The 22,069-nt window shown below is 47.0% G+C and overlaps 1 protein-coding gene across 1 annotated transcript in view; it reads left to right on the top strand.

Annotated features, from left to right (window-relative positions):
- Window positions 1–22,069, top strand: part of PTCH1 (patched 1) — a 61,765-nt gene that overhangs the window by 26,322 nt on the left and 13,374 nt on the right. The window contains exons 8-18 of the mRNA XM_080819324.1: window positions 724–871; window positions 1,702–1,833; window positions 2,238–2,393; window positions 3,041–3,139; window positions 3,669–3,794; window positions 9,940–10,058; window positions 10,712–11,114; window positions 11,525–11,834; window positions 16,470–16,612; window positions 18,657–18,840; window positions 20,268–20,548. Coding sequence (XP_080675450.1) covers window positions 724–871; window positions 1,702–1,833; window positions 2,238–2,393; window positions 3,041–3,139; window positions 3,669–3,794; window positions 9,940–10,058; window positions 10,712–11,114; window positions 11,525–11,834; window positions 16,470–16,612; window positions 18,657–18,840; window positions 20,268–20,548 — 2,101 coding nt within the window. The remainder of the gene's footprint in view (window positions 1–723; window positions 872–1,701; window positions 1,834–2,237; window positions 2,394–3,040; window positions 3,140–3,668; window positions 3,795–9,939; window positions 10,059–10,711; window positions 11,115–11,524; window positions 11,835–16,469; window positions 16,613–18,656; window positions 18,841–20,267; window positions 20,549–22,069) is intronic.

Here is a 22,069-nt window from a genome sequence, read left to right as displayed (position 1 = left end):
AAGTGTATTTGTACTAATACCTAACTGTTATCCTAGCTAGCCGTCTGGTGTAATAGAATATTAGGAAATACTAGTGGACCAGACCAGCTTGAAAAACCACCTTGTGGGGAATTTTTCAAGCGGAGATTTGTTGTTTTCATCGGGACCATAGTTAGTGACTGTAGGTTTGTAGAAGATCTATTACGTAGAAAATGGGGGCAAGTGTAAGGCAGGCGGGCGACAGCGGTCACAGCGAGTAAGGAGGAGCAGTAGGAGCTAAGTTCTGTCACAGACTGGCCGACGGCCGACGGCTGAACAAGAGTCCTCCTCTGGGCACTCGCGGACTCCCTTGGGTCAAGCGTCAGGCTCTCCATCTGAGATCTCTCCCTGGGGAGGGCTGTCGGCTGGGATTTCTGCACAGGCGAGCGCACACTGCTGAGCCCAGCGTATCTGGTCAAGCTATCTGCTCCCCTACCCTTCCTGTCTCACTGACTAGAAACTGAGAAAGGAAATTGCTTATTAATTGAATTTTGGGGTATATCTGTAAAAGGTTTGTAAGGTTACACCTTTAATATGGTACATCCATCTATTAAATAAAATCGCCATCCAGGTCCCGTTTAACGGAAACACGTGCTCGCGTAGGAGAGAGGGCCGCGAGTCGGGGGGGGCGTGCGTTCAGGAGTTTAAGCAGCGAGGACAGCTTCCTGGGAATGCTGATGTCGTGTCTTTGCCTCCTTGTCACAGTGCCCACGCCTTGCAGACCATGTTTCAGTTAATGACTCCCAAGCAAATGTACGAGCACTTCAAGGGGTACGAGTATGTCTCGCACATCAACTGGAATGAGGACAAGGCAGCAGCCATCCTGGAGGCTTGGCAGAGGACATACGTGGAGGTAAATCAGCGCATTCCGACACCCACCTTTGAATCGGGTACAAACCCCTCGGTTACTCTGTGCTTAGTTGTTGCCATGTTTTAAAATAGGTTTTTTTGTTTGTTTGTTTGTTTGTTTCACTAGAATCTGTTTTCAAAACAAATCGTCATTTTGGGGACCTGGTGGAGTGAAAACTTTCCTTTCCTAGATATGGAAAACCTTCCTGTGTGGGTGATGGCTAATTCTAATTGGGACACCTAAGACGTTTTGAGTAACCAATTGTGAACTCCAGAGCGAAGGCGTAACAGTGTTTAAAAAAACACTGGGTTAGCAAGAAAAAGTGTCTGGAAAACATTACCAAAGCATAGAATCTGTTCACAGCTGCAGTCCCCCTTGGTTAGGTCATGTGACAGGAGCTGGCCTTTGTTTCCCAAGCAGTGACCTCTGCTGAGCTGCATGTGACCTTTTAAAAGTGGCCAGCGAATGAAGGGGGGAGGAGTGGCCACAAGAACGAGTTGTTTTGGATTGGGGGGAGCCGATGGGACCACAGGTCTGTTGTAGAGCCGCGGAGAGGAGAAGGGTGGCCTCAGGTGCACGGGACCTAGAGGTACTGTAGGCATCGGGCACCGGCTCACCACATTCCCAACTGATCGTCAGGGGCCTTCATTGTCCCGGGCGGGACCAGGGTCGTTTCACGTCAGTCCCAAGTTCAAACCTGAATCATGTAGAACTCTTTTTAGTGCATCAGAAAAAAGTGAGGCTTGAGTGGAGGGGACATGTCCTCCAAGGTCTTTGCTCTTGAAGCTCACTGACACTTCCATTCTGTTTGGGACTTTATGTCGTGACCACAGGTGGTTCATCAAAGTGTTGCTCCGAACTCCACTCAGAAGGTGCTTTCCTTTACCACAACGACCCTGGACGACATCCTGAAGTCCTTCTCTGATGTCAGTGTCATCCGAGTGGCCAGTGGCTACCTACTGATGGTAACAGTCAGTTCAGTTCTCCTGGGGGAGCACGGGGGGAGAGCTGGTTTAGTTTTTGGGTTTGATCTCTTCCATGACTGCCCCTGCTTTTTAACTGCTCTTAACACACACGTGCATCCAAGACAGAGAGAGCTCGGCTTTGATTTCAAAAGTGGTCGTGTAAAGCATTTTCTCCCATTTGCGGTTTGCCCATCTTTGACTTGTATCATTTCGTGTGATGTCTGTAGTGTAAATTGTTGTTGTTGGATTTAATAAGTTCTACCTTTTGATTTGGGGTGATGGGTGGGGGAAAACATTAGAATTCTTACACATTCTAATGTTTGGCTTTTGTTTTGTGTCTCCCCCTCCCTGTCTCCCCCTCCTCATTCCTTCACCTGCCCCCCACCCCTTTGTTCTGCTCGTAGCTTGCCTATGCCTGTTTAACCATGCTGCGCTGGGACTGCTCCAAGTCCCAGGGTGCCGTGGGGCTGGCTGGCGTCCTGTTGGTTGCACTGTCAGTGGCTGCAGGATTGGGCCTGTGCTCATTGATCGGGATTTCCTTTAACGCTGCAACAACTCAGGTACTAAAGGAGCCATCCGTCCACTGTTTGTCGACAAATAGCCCTCCCCAGGCTTGGCCCAGTAGCCTCCTACGTGTCCATGTCACCTACAGGGTCCTCCAACCTTTACTACCAAGATGCCACACTTCCCGGGAGGCGGGGGGTTGCTATCTCATGAGCGGAGCCCTTGGCACTGGGTGGAAGTTCTGCGGGGACTTGGTGGTGGTAGAGAAGCTTCACTTATCAGCACAGTGAAGGTCATTCATTAGAGCCATGGTTCTCAGACTCAAGTGCATGGTAGAGTCATGTGAAGGGCTGGTGACATCTCCAACTGCTGGGCCCCGCCCCCGGAGTTTCTAATTACCTGTTCTCCATGATGCCCATCCAGGGATTGTGTTCTGAGAACCACTGCTTCTGATGGGTTAGCTTCCTTCTCATTTATTAGCTTAAAAAAAAAAATAGTAGGCCTTAAAAATAGAAATGGATAAGACCTCCTGTGAGCCAAAGGGCTAGATCCAGGGGATTTTAACCTGGGAACTAGGTTCTTCACCATGAGCTGCTGTAAGCTGTCCTTAGGGTAGCTGCTGGGGACAATGTTCCCCATGGCCCTAGAAGGAACCGAATTGGACTTCATGTATCTAACGCACTGCCCTTTGTGTTCACTGCAGGTTTTGCCGTTTCTTGCTCTTGGCGTTGGCGTGGATGACGTTTTCCTTCTGGCACATGCATTTAGTGAAACAGGACAGAATAAAAGAATCCCTTTTGAGGTAATAGAAAAACAAAAGAAGAAAGCTTTGGAGCCAGCCAAAATCACCTCCGTTCTTGAGTATTTGTCCTTTAATTTTTTTTAATCTGGCCTAGTAGACCAAGTCAGTGACATGTTACTGCCTCTAAATGGGTGAAAGAGATGAGAAGAATTGCAGAACACCTATTTCAAAGCCCATATTTGCTTTTCTAGATTTTTTGTGGGGGTTTTTGGGTCACTTTGTCCCCACCCCCCCTCCTCTTCCAACACACCCCTTTTAAATCTTAAAAATTGACTTCAGTGATTGTCTCGCAGCTCTTTGCTTTGGATGCGGTAGTGGGGAATGGCACAGGACTGTATAGGTAGTCCTGAAAGCATTTTCGATGCCAATGTCAGGGGTGGGCAGAGATAACCCTTTCTTCCACCCTGACATCAGCATGATAAACTATGTGTTGTCTCCCTGTGTCATGAATTTGAACTGTCGCCCCAACCTGTGGCATGAGGGGACCCCGCACTGCGCAGCTCTCAGCACTGTGGTTTCTCGTCCTCAGGACAGGACTGGAGAGTGCCTCAAGCGCACAGGAGCCAGCGTGGCCCTCACCTCCATCAGCAACGTCACCGCCTTCTTTATGGCCGCACTCATCCCCATCCCCGCCCTGCGAGCCTTCTCCCTCCAGGTGAGTTTGCACCCTCCAGGTGCTGAAACATGTGGCGAGCACCGCACGGAGGCCGAGCAGCCTGTCTCCCCTCCCCCTCTAACGTGCTTCCGGTACCGCTGCCGGAATCCACGTAGTGTGTCCGCATCTGGGGCTCTTCTGATAGAAGCTTCCTGATGCAACAAGCCTGACACTCCCTCTAAAATACATCCCAGGGCTCTTCCCCTTCTTTCAGTCCTAGAGCCCAGACGCATGGGGCCTGGGTAGCCCCAGGACCTGCTGCCTTAGGGAGTGGTCCTTCACTGTATAGTGAGACTAAAACAATACGAGGGCCACTCTGTATAGGGTGCTGAGAAGCCCCCCTGTTCCGGACAGCCAGAAGTCTTCTGGTTTCATCCACAGTGTGGCCAGCGTGTGGCCGTCCCTGCTGCCAGTACCCGCTGGGCTTCCCTGCTGGCTGCCTCAGCCCCAAAGCGCCACCCACCCTATCTGTTTCCCTAAAGCAGCCCCAACACAAGGCAGTTGTACAGAGCAGATTTTCCTGACCAAGAGGAAGAGGCTGCAGTATAGACCAAGCCGGGCGATCACTTAGAATTGTGTACGGTTGACCCTTGAACAACATGGGGCTTGGGGGTGCTGACGCCCCTCCCACACAGTCAGATCTTCTTGTAACTTTGAGCTCCCCTGAAATTTAACTAATAGCGGCTGTTGACCGGAAGCCTTACTGATAACATAATCAATTAACACATGGCTAATCCATCAGTTTTCTTACAACAAAATAAGCTAGGGGGAAACGTTATTAAGAAAATCCTAAGGAAGAGAAAAATACATCCGAATGCTGCAGTGTGTTTACTGGAAACAGCCTCGAAGTGGACCCCTGCGGTTCAAACCCGTGTTGTTCGAGGGTCTGCTGGACTAGCTCCCACCGTCCAAATGTAGGGGCCATCCTCTGCCTGTAGGGGTTTGTCGGTGGGCCCGCACTCGCCGCCTCTTCCCTTCCCCGCCTCTTCGCCTTCCCTTCCCTCTTCCAGCCCTCTCTCTTCTTTTGGTCTCCTACTCTCCTCTCAGGCTGCAAGGAAAAGTCAAAATGCCTCCGCCCTCCTTCTGCAGAGCAGTGTGGCTCCTGCATTGTTCTGCCCTCTCTTCCCAAACCAGGCCCTTCTACACCTAGAGGCCACCGAGATATTTCTTTGGCGCAGAGAGCCAGCTTATACGAACGGTAAGAATGGAGAGCTCCCTAGGCTGGGGACACAGCTCTGGTCCATTCTGTGCTTGGTCTGGAGTGCTGGCAGGGCTCTGCGGCTGCTCGAAACTCTGAGGAATCCTGACACCGGTCAGCACAGTGGAGGAAGAACGCTAACTGACCAGTTTGGGATGGGGTCCTCCTAAGCCCCAAATGGTTTCAGGTTTTAGTATCACAAAGATGTTACCGAAGTTTTGTGAATTAAATTCACACTTTAAAGTTTCAACTGTTTTCCAAGAGAGGAGCAGTGGCTTTCCCCCCTTATTCTCTATCAGTATGATATCATCTATCAGTATGATGATAATTTATGAGATGGCCAGGTTTTTAAGGGAAAATACTTTCAGTGTCACCTTTTTTTTTTTTTTTTTAGTAAAGAGGGGCAGAGGGAGAGGGAAAGAGAGAGCAGCCTCCACATTCAGCGCGGAGCCCGATTTCACAATCCTGACATCGTCACCTGAGCCAAAAATCAAGAGCTGGGGTCGCTTATCCAACAGAGCCACCCAGGCGCCCGTTGGGGTCACTTTTTAAGCTGTTGTTATACCCAGCTTCTTCCTACTGCTTTACTCTTGTTAATCACCAGAAGGGTGATTTCCTGTGACCAGGAAGAGAAACTGACAAATCATAAGTTTGGTTTCTCTTTATGCTTTTGTCCACACTCTTCGCTCTTTCGTAGTCTTCATATTTGAATTTCGTTTCAGCGATGGCTAATTAAGACCTGAGGAGCTAACGATCCTGCTCTGTCTGGGACATTAGACTTACTTAATACTTAGTGTAAGACAGAACACGAGAAAAGATTTTTGGACCAATTACTGCAACCATCACCCCCGAAAGAAAAATACTAAAAAAAAAAAAAAAGAAAAGAAAATAATAAAGGGCTTATTATAAATATCTAAAAGTAGAAGTAGTAAGTGAATTAATGGATAAAGTTAAATCTGAACAAGAAAATGAAAATACATCTAGCTGCCTAACTGCTCAGTGATGTGGAAGACAACTGAAAGGTGCCCGCTTAAGTGTTGGGACAGTTACCTTTCTAGAATGCCTTTCTGCACGGGCATCCGCACGCCCGTCTGCAGTCTCCTGATCTTACTGCCTTCACCTGCCGGTGTTGGGAATTGTCCCCCTCCTGTGACAGTGAGACCCTCTCCCACCTCTCGCCTTTTCCGCTCGCCTTTTTCTCGCTGCTCTTTATTTCTGCTCCGCCTCACGCTCCTTCATTTCTTCTTGTGTGTGTCTCTCTCTCATTTTGTCCTCTCCTCTCTCAGTACACTGATGATTCATCAAGGCATACTGTCCTTTAATGATACCCTATGGTGTGGTGGTCTGAAAAGCTACATGAGTTTCCCTTACGCCTTTTAGAAAATCCAGTACACTAACGTTCTCCCAAGGTAAGCAATCACCTTACCGAGATGCAATGAGTACTGTGAGTTTTGTGTTTCTATTCCAAGCCCCTGGGGTACCACTTTGGAAAACTGAGGCCTTCCAGGAGTCCTCATGTATTAATGACTGGCTTCTCATATTACTGGCTCATTCTCTGTCAAAAAAAAACAAACGAAAAAGAAATAAATAAGGAAAAGGAAAGAAAAAGAAAATGTAAGAAGAAAAGAGAGTGAATGCGCTGTGATTTTTGCTGTAGCCATCAGAAATTTACACTGGTTTCCTTTTAAATATATTGACATTCAAAGTTGATCGTGATATAGCTTCTCTTTCTTTTAGTGAATTGGGTTAAGTTGTGCCTCCAGGTATCCATTTGCATTTGTGTTCTCAGGATACTATAGATTAAGCCTCAAAAGAGATTACAGTGGTTCTGTCCAGTAATAAATCCATATTAATTTAGGATTTGTCTTTTTGGAACTTTCACAATTGTCTAACTTTACCAAAATAAATAGAATTATTTTTTCCCAAAGAAACTGTCTTAGACTTCCTTACCAATCTCCATCCATCTGTCCAAATGCCACCTCTATACCAGAAAGCAATGACACCGTCGAATTCTTTGGGTACCAGTGCCCTGCACTGGGGCTTTGCTGGTACCTGAATGGAATTTGTTCTTCAATGGAAACTCCCAGAACAGAACACTGTATTGTTCCACACAGTGAGGAGTTCTAGATGAGGGCCCTCTGGGCAGGGTCAGTTTGTCTCTGCTCTGCAAGGGTCTCAGCAGGGCGCCGGTGGGTGTTCTGCCACAGGTCGGGGGAACAGAGGAGGCAGGGACATTTCCTTCAAGCACAGTGATTTGAATTGATTGACAGTGCAAATCATCCCCATCATCTTCTCATCTTTTCTTACAATGTCTTAGACTCCCCTTTGCCCCAGCAGTGACACTTCTCCCTTGCTGAGAAGTCCTTGCTGCCTGCTGGTCATTACCATTTGGGTGCACTTGAATGGGACGTGGAAGTTGTGCTGTTTTCCTGTCCAGATATGTCCTCCCTATGTATGCAACATGCCACTTGACAGCGAGTGCAGACAGGACGCTACTCTTCAGAGTTTGGGGGTTCTTCATGTCCTCCACAGATTCCTCCGGGGGATAAAGCTGGTAGCAGAGGTGTCCCCAGCCACCGTGGAAGCCTTGGTGTTGTTCCTGCCAGAGCACCTGGGCCGCTTGGGTTCTGCAGCCTCAGGAACTTTTGTCCAGAGTGAGATGCCCGGGAGTGTTCTGTTGCATTCCACCCCCAAACTCTAAACATGCTTATCATAGAAAGAAAAGCTGAAAGGATTCCATCTCCAGGATTGACTTTTCCTGAAGAATCTTCTTGAGAATCAGACCCATCCCTGCCAGCATCCCTCTGGTCGGCTTGGTCAGGAGACCCAGCCCAGCCTGTGTCCATCCCCACAGGAGGTGACCAGGTGACAAGAAGTCCCAGATCTCAGTCAGGCTGAGGGCTTCAATACCAAGCCTGTGTCTAAATTTGATTTACTCAGTAACCACAGACCGGTGACCATCCTTTGCACTGTGGAGTCTCTGTCAGGTGCTAGTGTCAACAGTACCTGATTATGGCAGTCCTGGTTGCCATGGGGATTGAGTGAATTGTGTATTAACTACCTGGTCTCCCATGACTCCCCCTTTGTCCTTTCTCTGCCCACAACAGAATTCTGGGTCTCCCTCTTAGACACAGCTTGTGGAATTCCTCCACGTGGCACATCCTTCCTCCTGGGCCCCACCAAATACCTGTTTTGTCTTCTACACCTCCCTGAGAACCTCCCTTGACCACCCTCTGCCCCTTGCCCCCACATGCCCCACGCATACCCCTACCTGGGAACTCCTCCCTCTCTGAGCTGCTCTGGAACCCTTTGCAAGCTTTTATTGCTATATATTTTTTTAAGATTTTATTTATTTATTTGACAGAGAGAGACACACAGCCAGAGAGGGAACATAAGCAGAGAGAGTGGGAGAGGGAGAAGCAGGATCCCCACTGACAGGGAGCCCAATGCAGGGTTCGATCCCAGGACCCTGGGATCGTGACCTGAGCCAAAGGCAGATGCTTAATGACTGAGCCACCCAGGCACCCTATTACTACATTTCTTAGCCTGGATTGTAGTTTTTGGTAGGTCAGTCCTTGTCTTATTTCTCTCTGTGTCTCCAATTCGCAGCACCATGTCCTCGCTTTCCTTTTTAAAGTGTTTGTCTCTAAGATGAATCCTCTAGTCAAAATAGTGATTTTCCTATTAAGTCAATCCAGCAGGCCTTTAAAGACCATTCATTAGAGCGGTTAAGTTCGCAGGTTTCAAATACTTCAAGCTGGTGAGGAATTTCAAAGCAGACTAAGAAGAGAGGAGTTAGGTAATTTTTAGAACAAGACTCTTGATGATTTTTTGGTTTTGTAGACTTGACAGGGAATTAATTATTGAAAGGCACCTTTCTGGACCTCATCCTTGATCTTTCTCCTTGAGCATAAATTCACAATTATTATCAGAAGCCCTTTGCAAAGTTCTCTTCTCATTCTGTTGGGTATCTCTTATAAGCAGGTTTTCTTTCCCCCACCCCCACCCCCCGAGACATTTACCCAGTTGGAGGACATTTTAGAACTGAGTTCTTTGGAAAACTTCCTGAGACTTTTTAATTTTCAAAAAAATTTCTGATGATTTCTTGGTTATTTAGCATTCCAGTTGGATTTTGTGTGTGTGTGTGTGCCGCTTCTTTCCATTCCTGTCTGAATGGGAGAGCCCTTTCAACTGTCCTCTGTTGACTTTCCCCTATTAACAGCCCAATTGTGTAATTTTTACTAGGTCAGCAGGAGATTTGCCAAAGCACTACAGAATCTAGCCCCGTGTTTATTCTAGGTTATGGAGTGACTTTCGAATCTGTACTTATTTATTCTGCATACTATAATCACACACAGGAATTTCTTTCTGCCTCACTCTCCTTGACCTTTCATGTTACTGTGCTCGCACACCCCACAGGCTACTCCCGAGGCTATTTGGAATGTGCCTATTAAAAACCTCAGGGGACGTGTTTGAAATTTTATTTCATGTTTTAAAGGTGACATTTTGATATACCCAATCCACTTGACGTATAAATACTCTGAGTATAAAATCAGAGTTGCGTGAAACTCTTAGAAATATTCTGAAAGGAGAATGTTTGTTTTCAATTAAAACATCTCAAGTATATTCCATATTCTGCCTTTGTAGATTTGGTTTGGTTAGGTTGTGAGCAAGACTCATTTTGTTCCTGTGTTTGTACATCATGGGTTCATGAAATTCTAAGAGATGGAAAGGATCAGAATGACAGGGCCGGTTCCTCTCAAATGGTCTCTTCGTGATGGAAGAGAAGCAAAATGATGAGAAACTCCAACATCTATTTCAAGTTTAAACACTTCAGTAGAGAATTGAAAGGATGTTGTTGAAAACTTCTTTTATTTTTAGAGCAGTCCTCTGACTGGGAGGAGACATACTGGTGACCTCTACTTTTTCTTTTCCCCCTGCTTCCAGGCGGCTGTAGTAGTGGTATTCAATTTTGCTATGGTTCTGCTAATATTTCCTGCGATTCTCAGCATGGATTTGTATCGACGTGAGGACAGGAGATTGGATATTTTCTGCTGTTTTACAAGGTACAATTTCATGAGCTGCTGTGGCCTTTATTTGTTGGGTACAGAGTGGTAGGGTTAGAGAACTCTTTTCATCTGTTGACTTGGAAGAAAGTGTAGTTTACTGGGCTTGTACCGATGTGATGGAGACAGAGGAGATGATGGACAGAGGATGCTCTGTTGGGGATATCGCCTCACTGAGGCTCTCCCCTCCCTGACTAAAGACTCACAGCTCTGGGGTTGTGATCCACAAGCTCGCTATTTCTATTCTGGATCACTTTGACTGATTATTGGGAGTGTGTCGTATCTCTATTGATTCAGGCAGAACAAAGGCTTGAAAACCAGCCATCCAGAAAAAAATACAGCCTTTGGGGTGTTGTGGGGTTTTGAAGGGAGGGGTTGTATGTTTTTTAGGAATTGCACTTTGAAAGGGGCTCATCAGCGTGCAACCTGATTTTGCCAGTCACATTCAGAATTGGCCATCCATTTGGCCTCCTTTGACTTACTAGTGTCTATGTCCATATGGTTAAATCAGGTGGTGTTTGCGGAGCTCAGCAGTATTATATGTTTCTTCTAAATTAGAACTATGTAAAATGGATACTGTCAGTCATTGGCAAAAATGAAAGCACTGTATCCCTGTTCTAGTTGTACCATTGCAACATGTTTTCCCCTCTTAGCCCCTGCGTCAGCAGAGTGATTCAGGTTGAACCTCAGGCCTACACGGAGACTCACGATAACACCCGCTACAGCCCCCCGCCGCCCTACAGCAGCCACAGCTTCACCCATGAAACCCAGATCACCATGCAGTCCACAGTGCAGCTCCGCACAGAGTACGACCCCCACACTCACGTGTACTATACCACTGCCGAGCCACGCTCCGAGATCTCCGTGCAGCCTGTCACCATGACCCAGGATACCCTCAGCTGCCAGAGCCCCGAGAGCACCAGCTCCACGAGGGACCTTCTCTCCCAGTTCTCCGACTCCAGCCTCCACTGCCTTGAGCCCCCCTGCACCAAGTGGACACTTTCATCTTTTGCCGAGAAACATTATGCTCCTTTCCTCTTGAAACCAAAAGCCAAGGTAATCTACCAAAACAGGAGATTCTTCCTGTCTTCAAGAAATAACAAAACAGTCTCCTTTAGAATTCATCAGGTTGCTTCTTTGGGTGTGATGTATTCAGGCCTCCTAAAAAGTCAGTCCATTTAGCATGTGGGGCCATTTTAATGAGCTCAACTTCTACAGTAGTGAATCTCTATGTAGCAAATGCTTCTGTGAATTTAGATCAACAATTGTAAACATTTTATTTTTCATGAGCTTCTTTTAAAATGTGATTACTATAATTCTTTTTCTCTCTGGAGAATGACCCCTACATGCTTCATCAGGGCCGTTGTGGGGGTAAAAGTGAGGTCTGAACCAAACAGCTTCCTTTTGTCAAGGGACAGTTGGTCCTGTCCTCTGGGTCTGATCTTGTGCCTCTTACTGTGTTACAGGTCGTGGTGATCTTCCTTTTCCTGGGCTTGCTGGGGGTCAGCCTTTATGGGACCACCCGAGTGCGCGATGGGCTGGACCTTACAGACATTGTGCCTCGGGAAACCAGAGAATATGACTTTATTGCTGCACAATTCAAATACTTTTCTTTCTACAACATGTATATAGTCACCCAGAAAGCAGACTACCCGAATATCCAGCACTTACTTTACGACCTTCACAAGAGTTTCAGCAATGTGAAGTATGTCATGTTGGAAGAAAATAAACAGCTTCCCAAAATGTGGCTGCACTACTTCAGAGACTGGCTCCAAGGTGAGGTGCTGCTAGAGGCTGTGCGCCGTTTGTAAACTTTCACCCTTCAGTCTTTGGTATGTTCAGCTTCCACAAGTTCCCTTTGTTCACTATTAAAGCCTTAGATTATAATGTAACACTGACATGTTTCATTGACTTCTAAGTGTTGCTTAAAATTCTTATATAGAGTGTTTCTGGGACAGCCTCCCAAATCTGGCTTTTACCTATAAAATGATGCAAACAATTCAGATGGGGGACTCGGGAACTTCTGTTAAGAATTTATGGGTGCACATTAGGAAATGGGAAAATATATTATAAAATGGGGAGCTGGATGCTTCTAGTGCTCTTTTTTTGGATGGTGGTTAGTTTGATGATCAAGTGAAATCAGAGCGTCAATGGAATTTCTAGACTGACGTATTGACAAATTATGACTTTACTTACACCGGTAAATTTTGCATCTTTTGTGAATATAATGTAACATTCCATATTTTGACCATCTTTTGACTTGGCATATGAAATAAACTTATCAGTGCTCAATCACATCTCACAGTATTTCATAATCAAATTCTGCTTTAAAATGCCTTTTTTAACTTGTTACCTTGTCCTTAGAAACGTTTCTAGGAAATAGTAGTCAACTGGAGGGGAAAAAAAAAAAGGCTTAAATTTGCTCCTAACTGCTGACTGAATATGAATGTATTCAGTGATTCCAAGAACATCTGTTCATTTATTCCATGTTGACACATGCAAAGTGAAGTGGGGAATCAAGATAATTATCCACACAATTCAGGCAAAAATGCTTTTAGTGAAATACCCAAATAATTATGGCCCCCAACATTTTTTGGCTTAAGTTATCCAAATGATTGTCTTAATTTCCCACTTAATTAGGCTTGTTTAAACACAGATTCGAGTGCCTTTTTTGGTCTTAAGTCAATACACTTGTAGGTAAAGATTAAGCAGCCAATTTCCCTGGGAGTTTGCATGAAATGGTAAACAACTTGAGTCTGACTGAAAATTCTTCAATACAGTTGCTGGCCTTGAGTTCTGTTGCTAGAATTTTGTTCATAGACGTATACCAGATTTGACCTCTTCTTTTGAGGAAGGCAAAGAGAACTATGTGACGTTAATGTTATTTTTTTAACATGCTCCCGAGATTAATGTGAATTTGTTCCAAGTCTTATTTTTTTCCAGTAGTTTGGGAGGCTGTGTCCTTCAGATAATGAGTCCAAACAGGACCAGACAGTTGAGAGATTCCCTGCTTTTCATTTTTCCCCCATTGGCCAAAGACATGCAAATAGCTTGCCACAAATGACAAAGAGATCGGCAGCAGGGCCCATATCTGAGCAAAGGAGGGTTATTGTAGAATTGATTTCAGTGTCTTCAGCCATTCCTTTGGATGCTCAATATGGCATGTTAGGCGGAGCTTGGGAAGAGGGCAGAGGGTATTGTCATCAGGCAGTGGCGAGGGCTACCCTTTTTATAGCGTATTGTAAATTATCCCTATGCTTTCATCCCTTTAAAGACCTAAAGCAGTTGGACTCAAGAACCGCACTTTTTTAAAGGTGCAGTTGAATCATGTTGTTTTGATTGCTAAGTGAACAGCACCCACGTAGACCCAGTAAGACCCATTCGTGCTCCCAAGTCAGGGCCCCAGCCAGCTCTAGAACTCTGCGTATGACTCTTACGAGGTGCCCCAGAGAGCACTGGACACAGAATGGCCAGATAACGGGACCGTTGGGCTGCCTAGACGGTTTTCAGGCCTGTCAAGGGGTTGACTGGGTCTTTGAACACTTCCTGCAAGGAATCAGCTGTCCTTGAATTGTTCAAAAACAATTTGTGTGGCTGTTAAGTCTTGGGACACCTCATTGGTTTTTGGTGGAATTATCACTAAAAACCATGTCATGCTATTGGTCTTTATCAACAACCCACTAGTTTGGGGGTCGGGGGTGGTGGTTAACTCATAAAAATACATAGTGGCAATACCCCAGGTCATCTTGAAACACACATGCCAGTAAGGCGAAGTTGCAGATAAAAACCACACTGTATCATGAGCCATTGGTGTTTGTGTTTCACACTGAACTGTCCAGATAAAATTTAAATTAATGTTTCCTTCTTAGGGTCCCCTACCAAAGAGAAATTGACAATTGGAATATGTAGCTGAGAACTTTTCCCTGGAAAATAACATTTAGCAAAAAATTTACAATGAGAAAAGTTCTAGCTGAAACGTTCACGTTTTGCTGTAAAGTAGGTAAAATGTCACAAATCTCTTCTACAGTGTACGTGTGTTAGAGCATAAAATGTTGGCCAACGGGCAGCGGAGGCAAATCTGTGTCCCTCGTTTTGTGTATAGAATCCTATGTTGTACATGTACTCTTAGGCCGGTTCATTGTTCCTTGAGCTTTTTGGTAATTAGTCAGAAAATAAAATAATCTGATGAGAAGGACTTCACTCTTCCATAAGGTCAATGACTATTTCTCGTTCGTGTTTGTATTCCAAGTATGGCAAATGGTGCGGGAGCCTGGTGGCGCCGGTGATGAGTTGAGCTGAGCCGCCCACAGGGCTGACCTACCCAGATACAATCTTTCTTCCTTTGGCTCACTCTAGGGTGTCCCCACATTCTTCGTGCATACATATCTTAAAACTACACTCACATTTTTGGAACCCTGTTTGCCACTAGACAGCATTGGTGCACACGGTAACTTGGCTGTCCGTATTCACGCCTTCAGCAGAGAACTTTCTGAGCGCCTCTGTGCGCTCAGGTGATTTAGAGCAACCATGGTTCAAGCCTGCCCTGGAGCCCTGCTGAGTGGCCTTGGTCACGTTGCTTTCTGTGCCTCAGTTTCCTCATCTGTAAAGCGGGAACCATGAGGCTAACAGGGCTGTCTCACGAGGTAGTTGTAAGAAGGGCGATGACTGTAAAATGCTGGGACGGCCCCATGCTCGCTGAGCACGAGTGGCTCCTTAGGATTGACGGGTCAAGAGGGAAAGGGTTAAAGTCCCACACAGGCCATGAAGTGATGAAAATTCTATTAAGGTGGGAAAACAGACCAGGTCTCTTTTGGAGGAGTGGGGAGGGAAGAGGGGTTGTTTTTCCTCTCCTGTTTATTTTTTTTCAAAAACAAAAAAAAGGATTTAGGTAATAAAATCACATCTGTTCCGTACAGCTTGTTGTGTGCATGCCTTGCTGTGAAAAACAGTCTGTGTGAGAGTCGGGAGCACGGTCTGTGCCGGTGGTCCCTCCCGCCCACTGCTCCTCCACACTCGCCCCAAACGCGGCCTTCTTTCAGCACGGAGCCTCCGGGCCTCATCCCCACATTGTTCGAGTAAAAACAATGCCCACAGCAATGTGGGCAGGAAGGTTTAAAGAGAGAGACAGGGTCCTGTGCTCCCTCTCCCCCTGCTTCAAACCCCCCCCAGAGCTTAATTATTGTAAGCACTGAGGGGACCAGTATTGGGGGGTGTCTTTGAAGTCACTCAAGGCATGTCATGAAATGAACTCTTTTCCCTTCTTATTGGCCGTGTCTAACCTATGCGAATGTAGCCTGTTCCAAAAGATGTGGTTTCCTGAGCTGCTGGGGCTTGGGATTCTACTTGGGAGGGAATTGGGGAGGGCGGGGAGCAGGGCCGCGGAAAGGAGGTGGGGGAGTCAGGGGAGAGTGTGTGCACACGGGATCACTCAGCCCCTAAGGCCGGGTCACCAGGGCCCTGTTTTCTCTTCCAGCACGCTTATCTCTTTACAGCTGTAGCCAAACCATCAGGTCTGTAATGATGGTTTTGATTACAGAGGCCAAGCGCAGCTGTGTGTGGTGGGCTGGTGGGCTTGCCCATCCCCCACACCCAGAAAGCCCTTTCCTTCCCCTCCCTGTGCTTGCGGTTTGTCATCTGTTCTCACAGAGCCCCCTTGTATTGGCCTGTGGCTTCCTGTTCTCAATCTGATCCAAATTTACCCCGTGAGGCATTTCCCTGCACACACAGGCGCTCACGAGACCCCTCCCCTCACCCTCCTGCACACCCCCTCTCTGAGGAAGGGTGGCAAAGAGGAACAGTGGAGAGTGAATAGGTGTTGGCTGTGATCTTTACACAACCTGGCAGCCGATCCCACAGCTTGTATTAGCTCCACAAGTCGAACAGATGGAACAAATTGACAGGATCGTGTTCACTCACCCTGGGCTGGAGAAGCAGCTGAGTTGCTGTTTGAAGTTGGGAGTTCGAAGGCGCGTTTCCCCCTCTGAGTGGGATTTCTGGTTGTACTGAAGAACCCACGGCTTTAGCACCTGACGGCGGTGTGAACTGCCTGATGAGACAGTGTGTCTTCCTCCTCACCCAGCCCGCCCGCTCCCCCAAGCTCTCTCCCTTCCTTGCCTTTGGAATGGCCTTGGGGAGAGAAGAGGGGGATTCTTTTCTGTGTAAAGGTAAAACATGTATATTTGTTTCCTAGAAACAAGTATTCCCTTCTTCCACCTTTGAAGCAGTGATTATTAGCAACCTGAAGTTCATTCATGAAAAATCTAAGGGTATCACTTGAACTTGAACTAGAAAACAGGTAGCACACAGACTGCTTAAGGTTGATACCAGCTCCTTGTCCTCAGCCCACCCAGTTATGGCCTGGATCATAATGGTGAGGAATCTTAATACATTGTATACATTTGCCTTTTCTAGGACTTCAGGATGCATTTGACAGTGACTGGGAAACTGGGAAAATCATGCCAAACAATTACAAAAATGGATCGGATGATGGGGTCCTTGCCTACAAACTCCTGGTGCAGACTGGCAGCCGTGATAAACCCATCGACATCAGCCAGGTACTCTCCCCACCCTCTACACCCTGGAAGCTCCCACGGCGTCATTGAGCAGAGAACACCTACCCGCCCAGCCTGTACCCTCTGGAGACCCGAGGCACCAAGGGCTGGGAGAATATTGAGTTGGCTCTGATTCACTTCATCCCTTCAGCTAACTGAGTGCCTCAGTCTGCTCCCCTGTCGAGTGGGGACATGTGGATCACCACGTGGGGCCTTTGTTCCCCCCAAGAACCCTTGGGGCAGGGCAGGCTCTCTCAGATACTAGAAATGCTGGGTTGTACTGTTCTCTTTTGAATTCCAGTACTCATTACCATGTTGGTGTTGACTCTGTTCAAACTTGGAAGGATGGTAACGGACATTTGAATGAGCAGAATTTAGGGTGGATGGATGAGCTAGGAGACCAGAGAGGTTACTAGAAGGATGGGAGGTTTGGTTGCCTTCGATTCCTTGGGGTCACCCTGGCCCAGCAGGTGGAGAAGAAGGACAGACAGACGGCTCTGTCATGAGTGGGGCAAACAGAAATGCCAGTCCTTGGAACCTGAGTGTCCTTGCCATTCTGCTCACTCCCCTGGGTAATAAGAGCTGTTTCTTTCCCGTGATCATAATCTCCGACTGCACTTGCATCTTCGCTGTGATGCTCAGATTCCAGCCTATCCCTTTTGATTCCTCAGGCATGTCTGGGAAGCGTGTTTGGACCCTTCAGAGTCCAACACTACTACCGGCTCTCGGCTCTCGTAGCTTACTTGCTTCCCCCTCAGGCAGAAAACCGTCACGCTCATGATCTTCCCAGCAGCTCTGTTTATTGTCTCCCCTTTTTTGTTGGCATTAAAGGCGACAGATTTACAAAGTACATTGTTCAGAGTTATTATGGAGTGTGAACTTGGTGCTTTATGGCCCCGTGCAGCAGGCTGTCAGGTTTGACAAGGATGTGGGCAGAGGAGCCTGTGGGAGAGATAGCACGGGGATGCGCAGTGGCTGGGCCGGGCCTCGGGGACCAGGGACACCGTGGAACAAATGGGATTGGGCCCGGCCCCCGGATATCACTTCCTGCGCCTGGGAGGGAGAAAAGCGCGCTGCATGCACGGAGGCCACGAGCTGTGCTCTGTAGTTCCAGAGACGGCTTGAAGACGTGCAGTTGCTCCATATCCTGGGGATTCATTGAATCCAGACCCTGAAATTTCGTTTTGTCACTCGACTCTTTCTTCCTTTACTCTTTCTCTACTAACTGCTGTCACTGGTGTTTCTCATTTTATTGAGAAGGCCAAAAGCACTGGAGTCAGGCCTGAATCTAAAGTAAACAGGAAAAATATATTTCTGTGGATGAGTGTGTGTGGATGTGCATGTGTGTGTGTGTGTATGTGTGTGTGTCTCACAGTGTTTGCACCTAAGCAGAGCCCCCAAGACCTACTTTAGATGGAGGGAGCGTAGTATTCCGTGGCCTGGGATGGGCTGTGCGGAGTGGGACCACCTCTCTCCGAAATCGGGGTACCCAGAGGACCGTGGCTATGCACCAATCGCTTCCACTCTCTGGCGATGGGCATTTTGTGAATACACAGGTCATAGGAGGCTAGTGTTAGCAAAATTTATACAGATGTTGTTTTATTTTTATAGCTCTCCTCCATTTACTGGGTGGCATTTCCTTCAGTGTTAGCAGCAGAGGTTAACTGCACACAGACGTGTATGGGGATTCTTGCCAGGTTTTTTTTACCCCCTTCCCCTCCTATAAATATGTTTCTCCAGATTGTTCATTCTCTGCCTTGGCTGCAGACAGTCTTTTAGCATTCAGATTTAATTGGTTCAGTCAATCCCCGGACCATCTGCGGAACTGTGTGTGCGTTACAAACACACCGATTATGGCATCCTTTGATAAGTGCATTTTGAAAGAAACCAAAGGTGTTCTGACAGGAATTTCTTGTATGTTCAAAGAGGGGGCATCCTCGGCTGTGTTGCAGACGCTGGTGTAGGGCTCTGCTTTTCCTTCCACCTCCAGACAGGAGTGTGTTTCCCCGGCCCCATTCTGAAGGACCCTCTTCTTCCCATTTTGCAGTTGACCAAACGGCGCCTGGTGGACGCAGACGGCATCATCAACCCCAGTGCTTTCTACATCTACCTGACTGCTTGGGTCAGCAACGATCCTGTGGCGTACGCCGCCTCCCAGGCCAACATCCGGCCTCACCGTCCCGAGTGGGTGCACGACAAAGCCGACTACATGCCCGAAACCAGACTCAGAAGTAAGTAGCCCTCCATGGGGGCCCGCCACGTGGGGCCTCGCCCTGTTCTCCCCAGCTCGGCCGTGGCCCTCGTCTGCTGACGCTACCCAGGGTTCAAAAGTGTAAACAGAACAATGTATTTCTTTGAGTTGAAAACTCTGGGAGACAGATGAGGATGTGTAATGGAATACAACCCGTGCTCTATCACGTTGGGAAATGAGAGTCCCTAATCTCCGCTTGTAGCTTTCACCCTAGGACGCCCACCAAGCAGCTCTCTTTCATGCCAGCTGTTCCATGTGAAAGCTGGGGACGCCTCCAGGTCGAGTGTTATTTTACTATTGCAGAGTTTTATCGCTGGGGATTATATGTTTATCTTAGCTTTGTCAACTCTGGTGTTGAAGGAATTTCTGGCAAGTTGGGTCATTCCTATAAGCCACCAAGCACCTGTACTCTGTCAAAGCTGTTTAAACCCGAGCAGAATAGCCTGTATACAGCAGCGTCCTCCTCCTTTCCCCTCTCAGACCTGACTTTGAAAGGTAGTCCGGTATGGATTTAATTTGCATTGATGTTAGAGATATTAGTAGCTTCCACCTTGGAGAGGAGGCCGAGGAAGGACGTGACAAAGAAGACGGGTCCCTTTGCAAACGTGGCCGGAGAGGAAGTGGGTTGTGCTTCTCTGTATCTAAACCCCAGAGCCTTGTGGCAAGCAGCCAAGGCTTGTCTTAATGAAAATTTATAGTTGAGATTATAATAGGGCAAATCATGTTTAGCAAGTCAACTGAATGACCCCAAAGGGTCTGGAACACACAACGGCAGTAACTAAATGCTTGTTGTGTAAGGATTTCTTCCCCTGCTGCTGAAGACTTAGCATTGCATTAAAAAAGAAGCATGGAAGGTTTAAGTGTGTTAGATCACTAAAAGGATAAGAAAGTTAAGCGTTTTTCGCAGGAAAGCATGACTTTTGAGTTATTTTGTTCTGGTAAGTGATTGAGTAAAACAGTTTGAACTTAGTATTTTCCCTTGTGTCAGTCAAACAAAAAATGCTCCCGCTGTTGAATTCTTGTTTAGACCCATCACAAAAGTGACTGCTTCTAGAAGATTAAAATCAAAGTTTAAATAAATACACAGGACCCAGGTTGCTCCCCTCCCCCACCAGAAAAAAATCAAATGTTGATCATTGCTTAAAACTCTTTTAAAGCAGAGATTAAGATTGTAAAGACCCGAAGGCTGTCCCAGTACAGTTTGTGCTCCACGTTGAAAGAAGCACAGTCAGGGGACTTGGTGGCAGAGTCCCTTCTCTGGTCATCCCAGAGCAGCAGGGTGTGGGTCTGGGAGGGCCGGCCCTGGGGTGTGTGGTGGCTCCCTGGAACCCAGGTCACTCCCCTCCGCCTCTGTCCCATTGCCCTGAGCCTTCAGCTGTGGCCTCTTCCCGCTGTCTCCCTGTCCAGTCCCGGCAGCAGAGCCCATCGAATACGCTCAGTTCCCTTTCTACCTCAACGGCTTGCGGGACACCTCAGACTTCGTGGAAGCCATTGAAAAGGTCAGAACCATCTGCAACAACTACACGAGCCTGGGGCTCTCCAGCTATCCCAACGGCTACCCCTTCCTCTTCTGGGAGCAGTACATCGGCCTCCGCCACTGGCTCCTGCTGTCCATCAGCGTGGTGCTGGCCTGCACGTTCCTGGTGTGTGCTGTCTTCCTCCTGAACCCCTGGACGGCTGGGATCATTGTGAGTTCATTCGCAGGGTTCTCGTGGAAGTCAGATTCCTTCCGGCCTAGCTCTCGCTGCAGCCGGGAAGCTGTGTTTATGTCTGGGCCTCTGGAGGAGGGTATAGATTGCATCACCCTTGCTATATTTATACTGCGGGAGGTGGCGAGGTTCATGGCCAGGTAGAGCCATTAATGGCCTTCATCTTGTGTCCCTTGTCCTACAGCTTTCAACTGTCTGTGTAAAGACAGGAAAGTTTTAAAACACGTTCTATAACCGCTCTGAGCATTTATTAAACACAAACACTCTGAGCATTTATTAAATACAAGTGTAACTAATTTTTTTTTTTTTAACTTAAAGGGTCCTTTTGTGACTACATCCCAGACCTAACATAGAGAAGATTCTTCTAGAAAAGGGGTGGGGGAGGTAATTGGAGAAGTTAGGATAGTGGTCTATGGGTAAAATGGTTTTTGAGATGGTTTTGTGTGTTGTGTGTGTTTTAAAGCTTGAAGGACATTGATGAACCAGTATTACTAGCCAAGTTTTTGGCATCCTTTTTCCAAGTATAATACTCCCAGATCTGAAGTAAGTTTCATGTGGAGTCTAATAAAATCATGGCAGTGTTTAAATTCCACGAACTGTGGTATAGCCTTCAAAATGCCACAATTATAAAAACAGAGACCAGGTCTCATTTCTGCACCATACGTCTGTGCAGCAGGTATGTTAAAAGGTAAATGTTTAGTCTGTAGGGGTTTTCATGGTACTTAAGTCACTGATGTCGTCCATCTTTCATTAGCTTCTTAAAAGAAAGCAAAGGGAACTGTTTCTGGACTCGTCCTTCCCTGTCACCGCTGTCCACTGCCCCACCCCCGATCCAGAAAGCTCATTCACTCCTTCTCTTCCATCTGTGGGAAGTTTACTGTTTCATTTGTGTTTTCTCCCCTTTGGCCCAAGAAACTCCATAGGCTACCTTGCAGATTTTCTTTCCATCTCTGCGCAAATGTTTACAAGGCCGACGGAAGGCAAATAGGAGCTTTTCCTTGGGTTGAGCTGTCTGCTCTGTTCCCCCGTCTTACTTCTCACTTCTTCAAAGTGAAGGCGCCTGTAACCTGACCCGTGTCAGCTGACCAGAAGTCCCCTTTCTCGCTCCGCATCCTCTCTTAACCCTTGAGCTCTCCAAACAAAAGCAGAGCTGCCTTTACGTCAAAGAAAGAACTTTTATTCACCCGTCCTATCTGCTTTCCTTGGGATGGAGGCAGGGCAACCAAAAACTCTGCAAGTTTCCATTCTGTTGTATATTCAAGGACAGTTTCTGATGATTAATATCAAAACAGAAGGAAATACCTTGGTTGAAAGTATATTAAATTTGTACCTAGTGACCAGTCCGTGTTTGTGTAATTCTTAGATGACTCAAATGGATTAGTTGTGAATTTTTTTTTTTATTGTATTTTTTGCTTTCTAGAACAGATATATTGGAAAAACAGCTTGTGGTAGTAATACTAAGCTTTGCCTTTCTGTAGTCCTTAAACAGGCTGCTGGCCC

The sequence above is a fragment of the Martes martes genome (genome assembly GCF_963455335.1).
Source record: "Martes martes genome assembly, chromosome: 12".
Taxonomy (NCBI): Eukaryota; Metazoa; Chordata; class Mammalia; order Carnivora; family Mustelidae; genus Martes; species Martes martes.
Note: the sequence above shows the minus strand (reverse complement) of the source record. Positions and strands in the feature narration are given on the sequence as shown.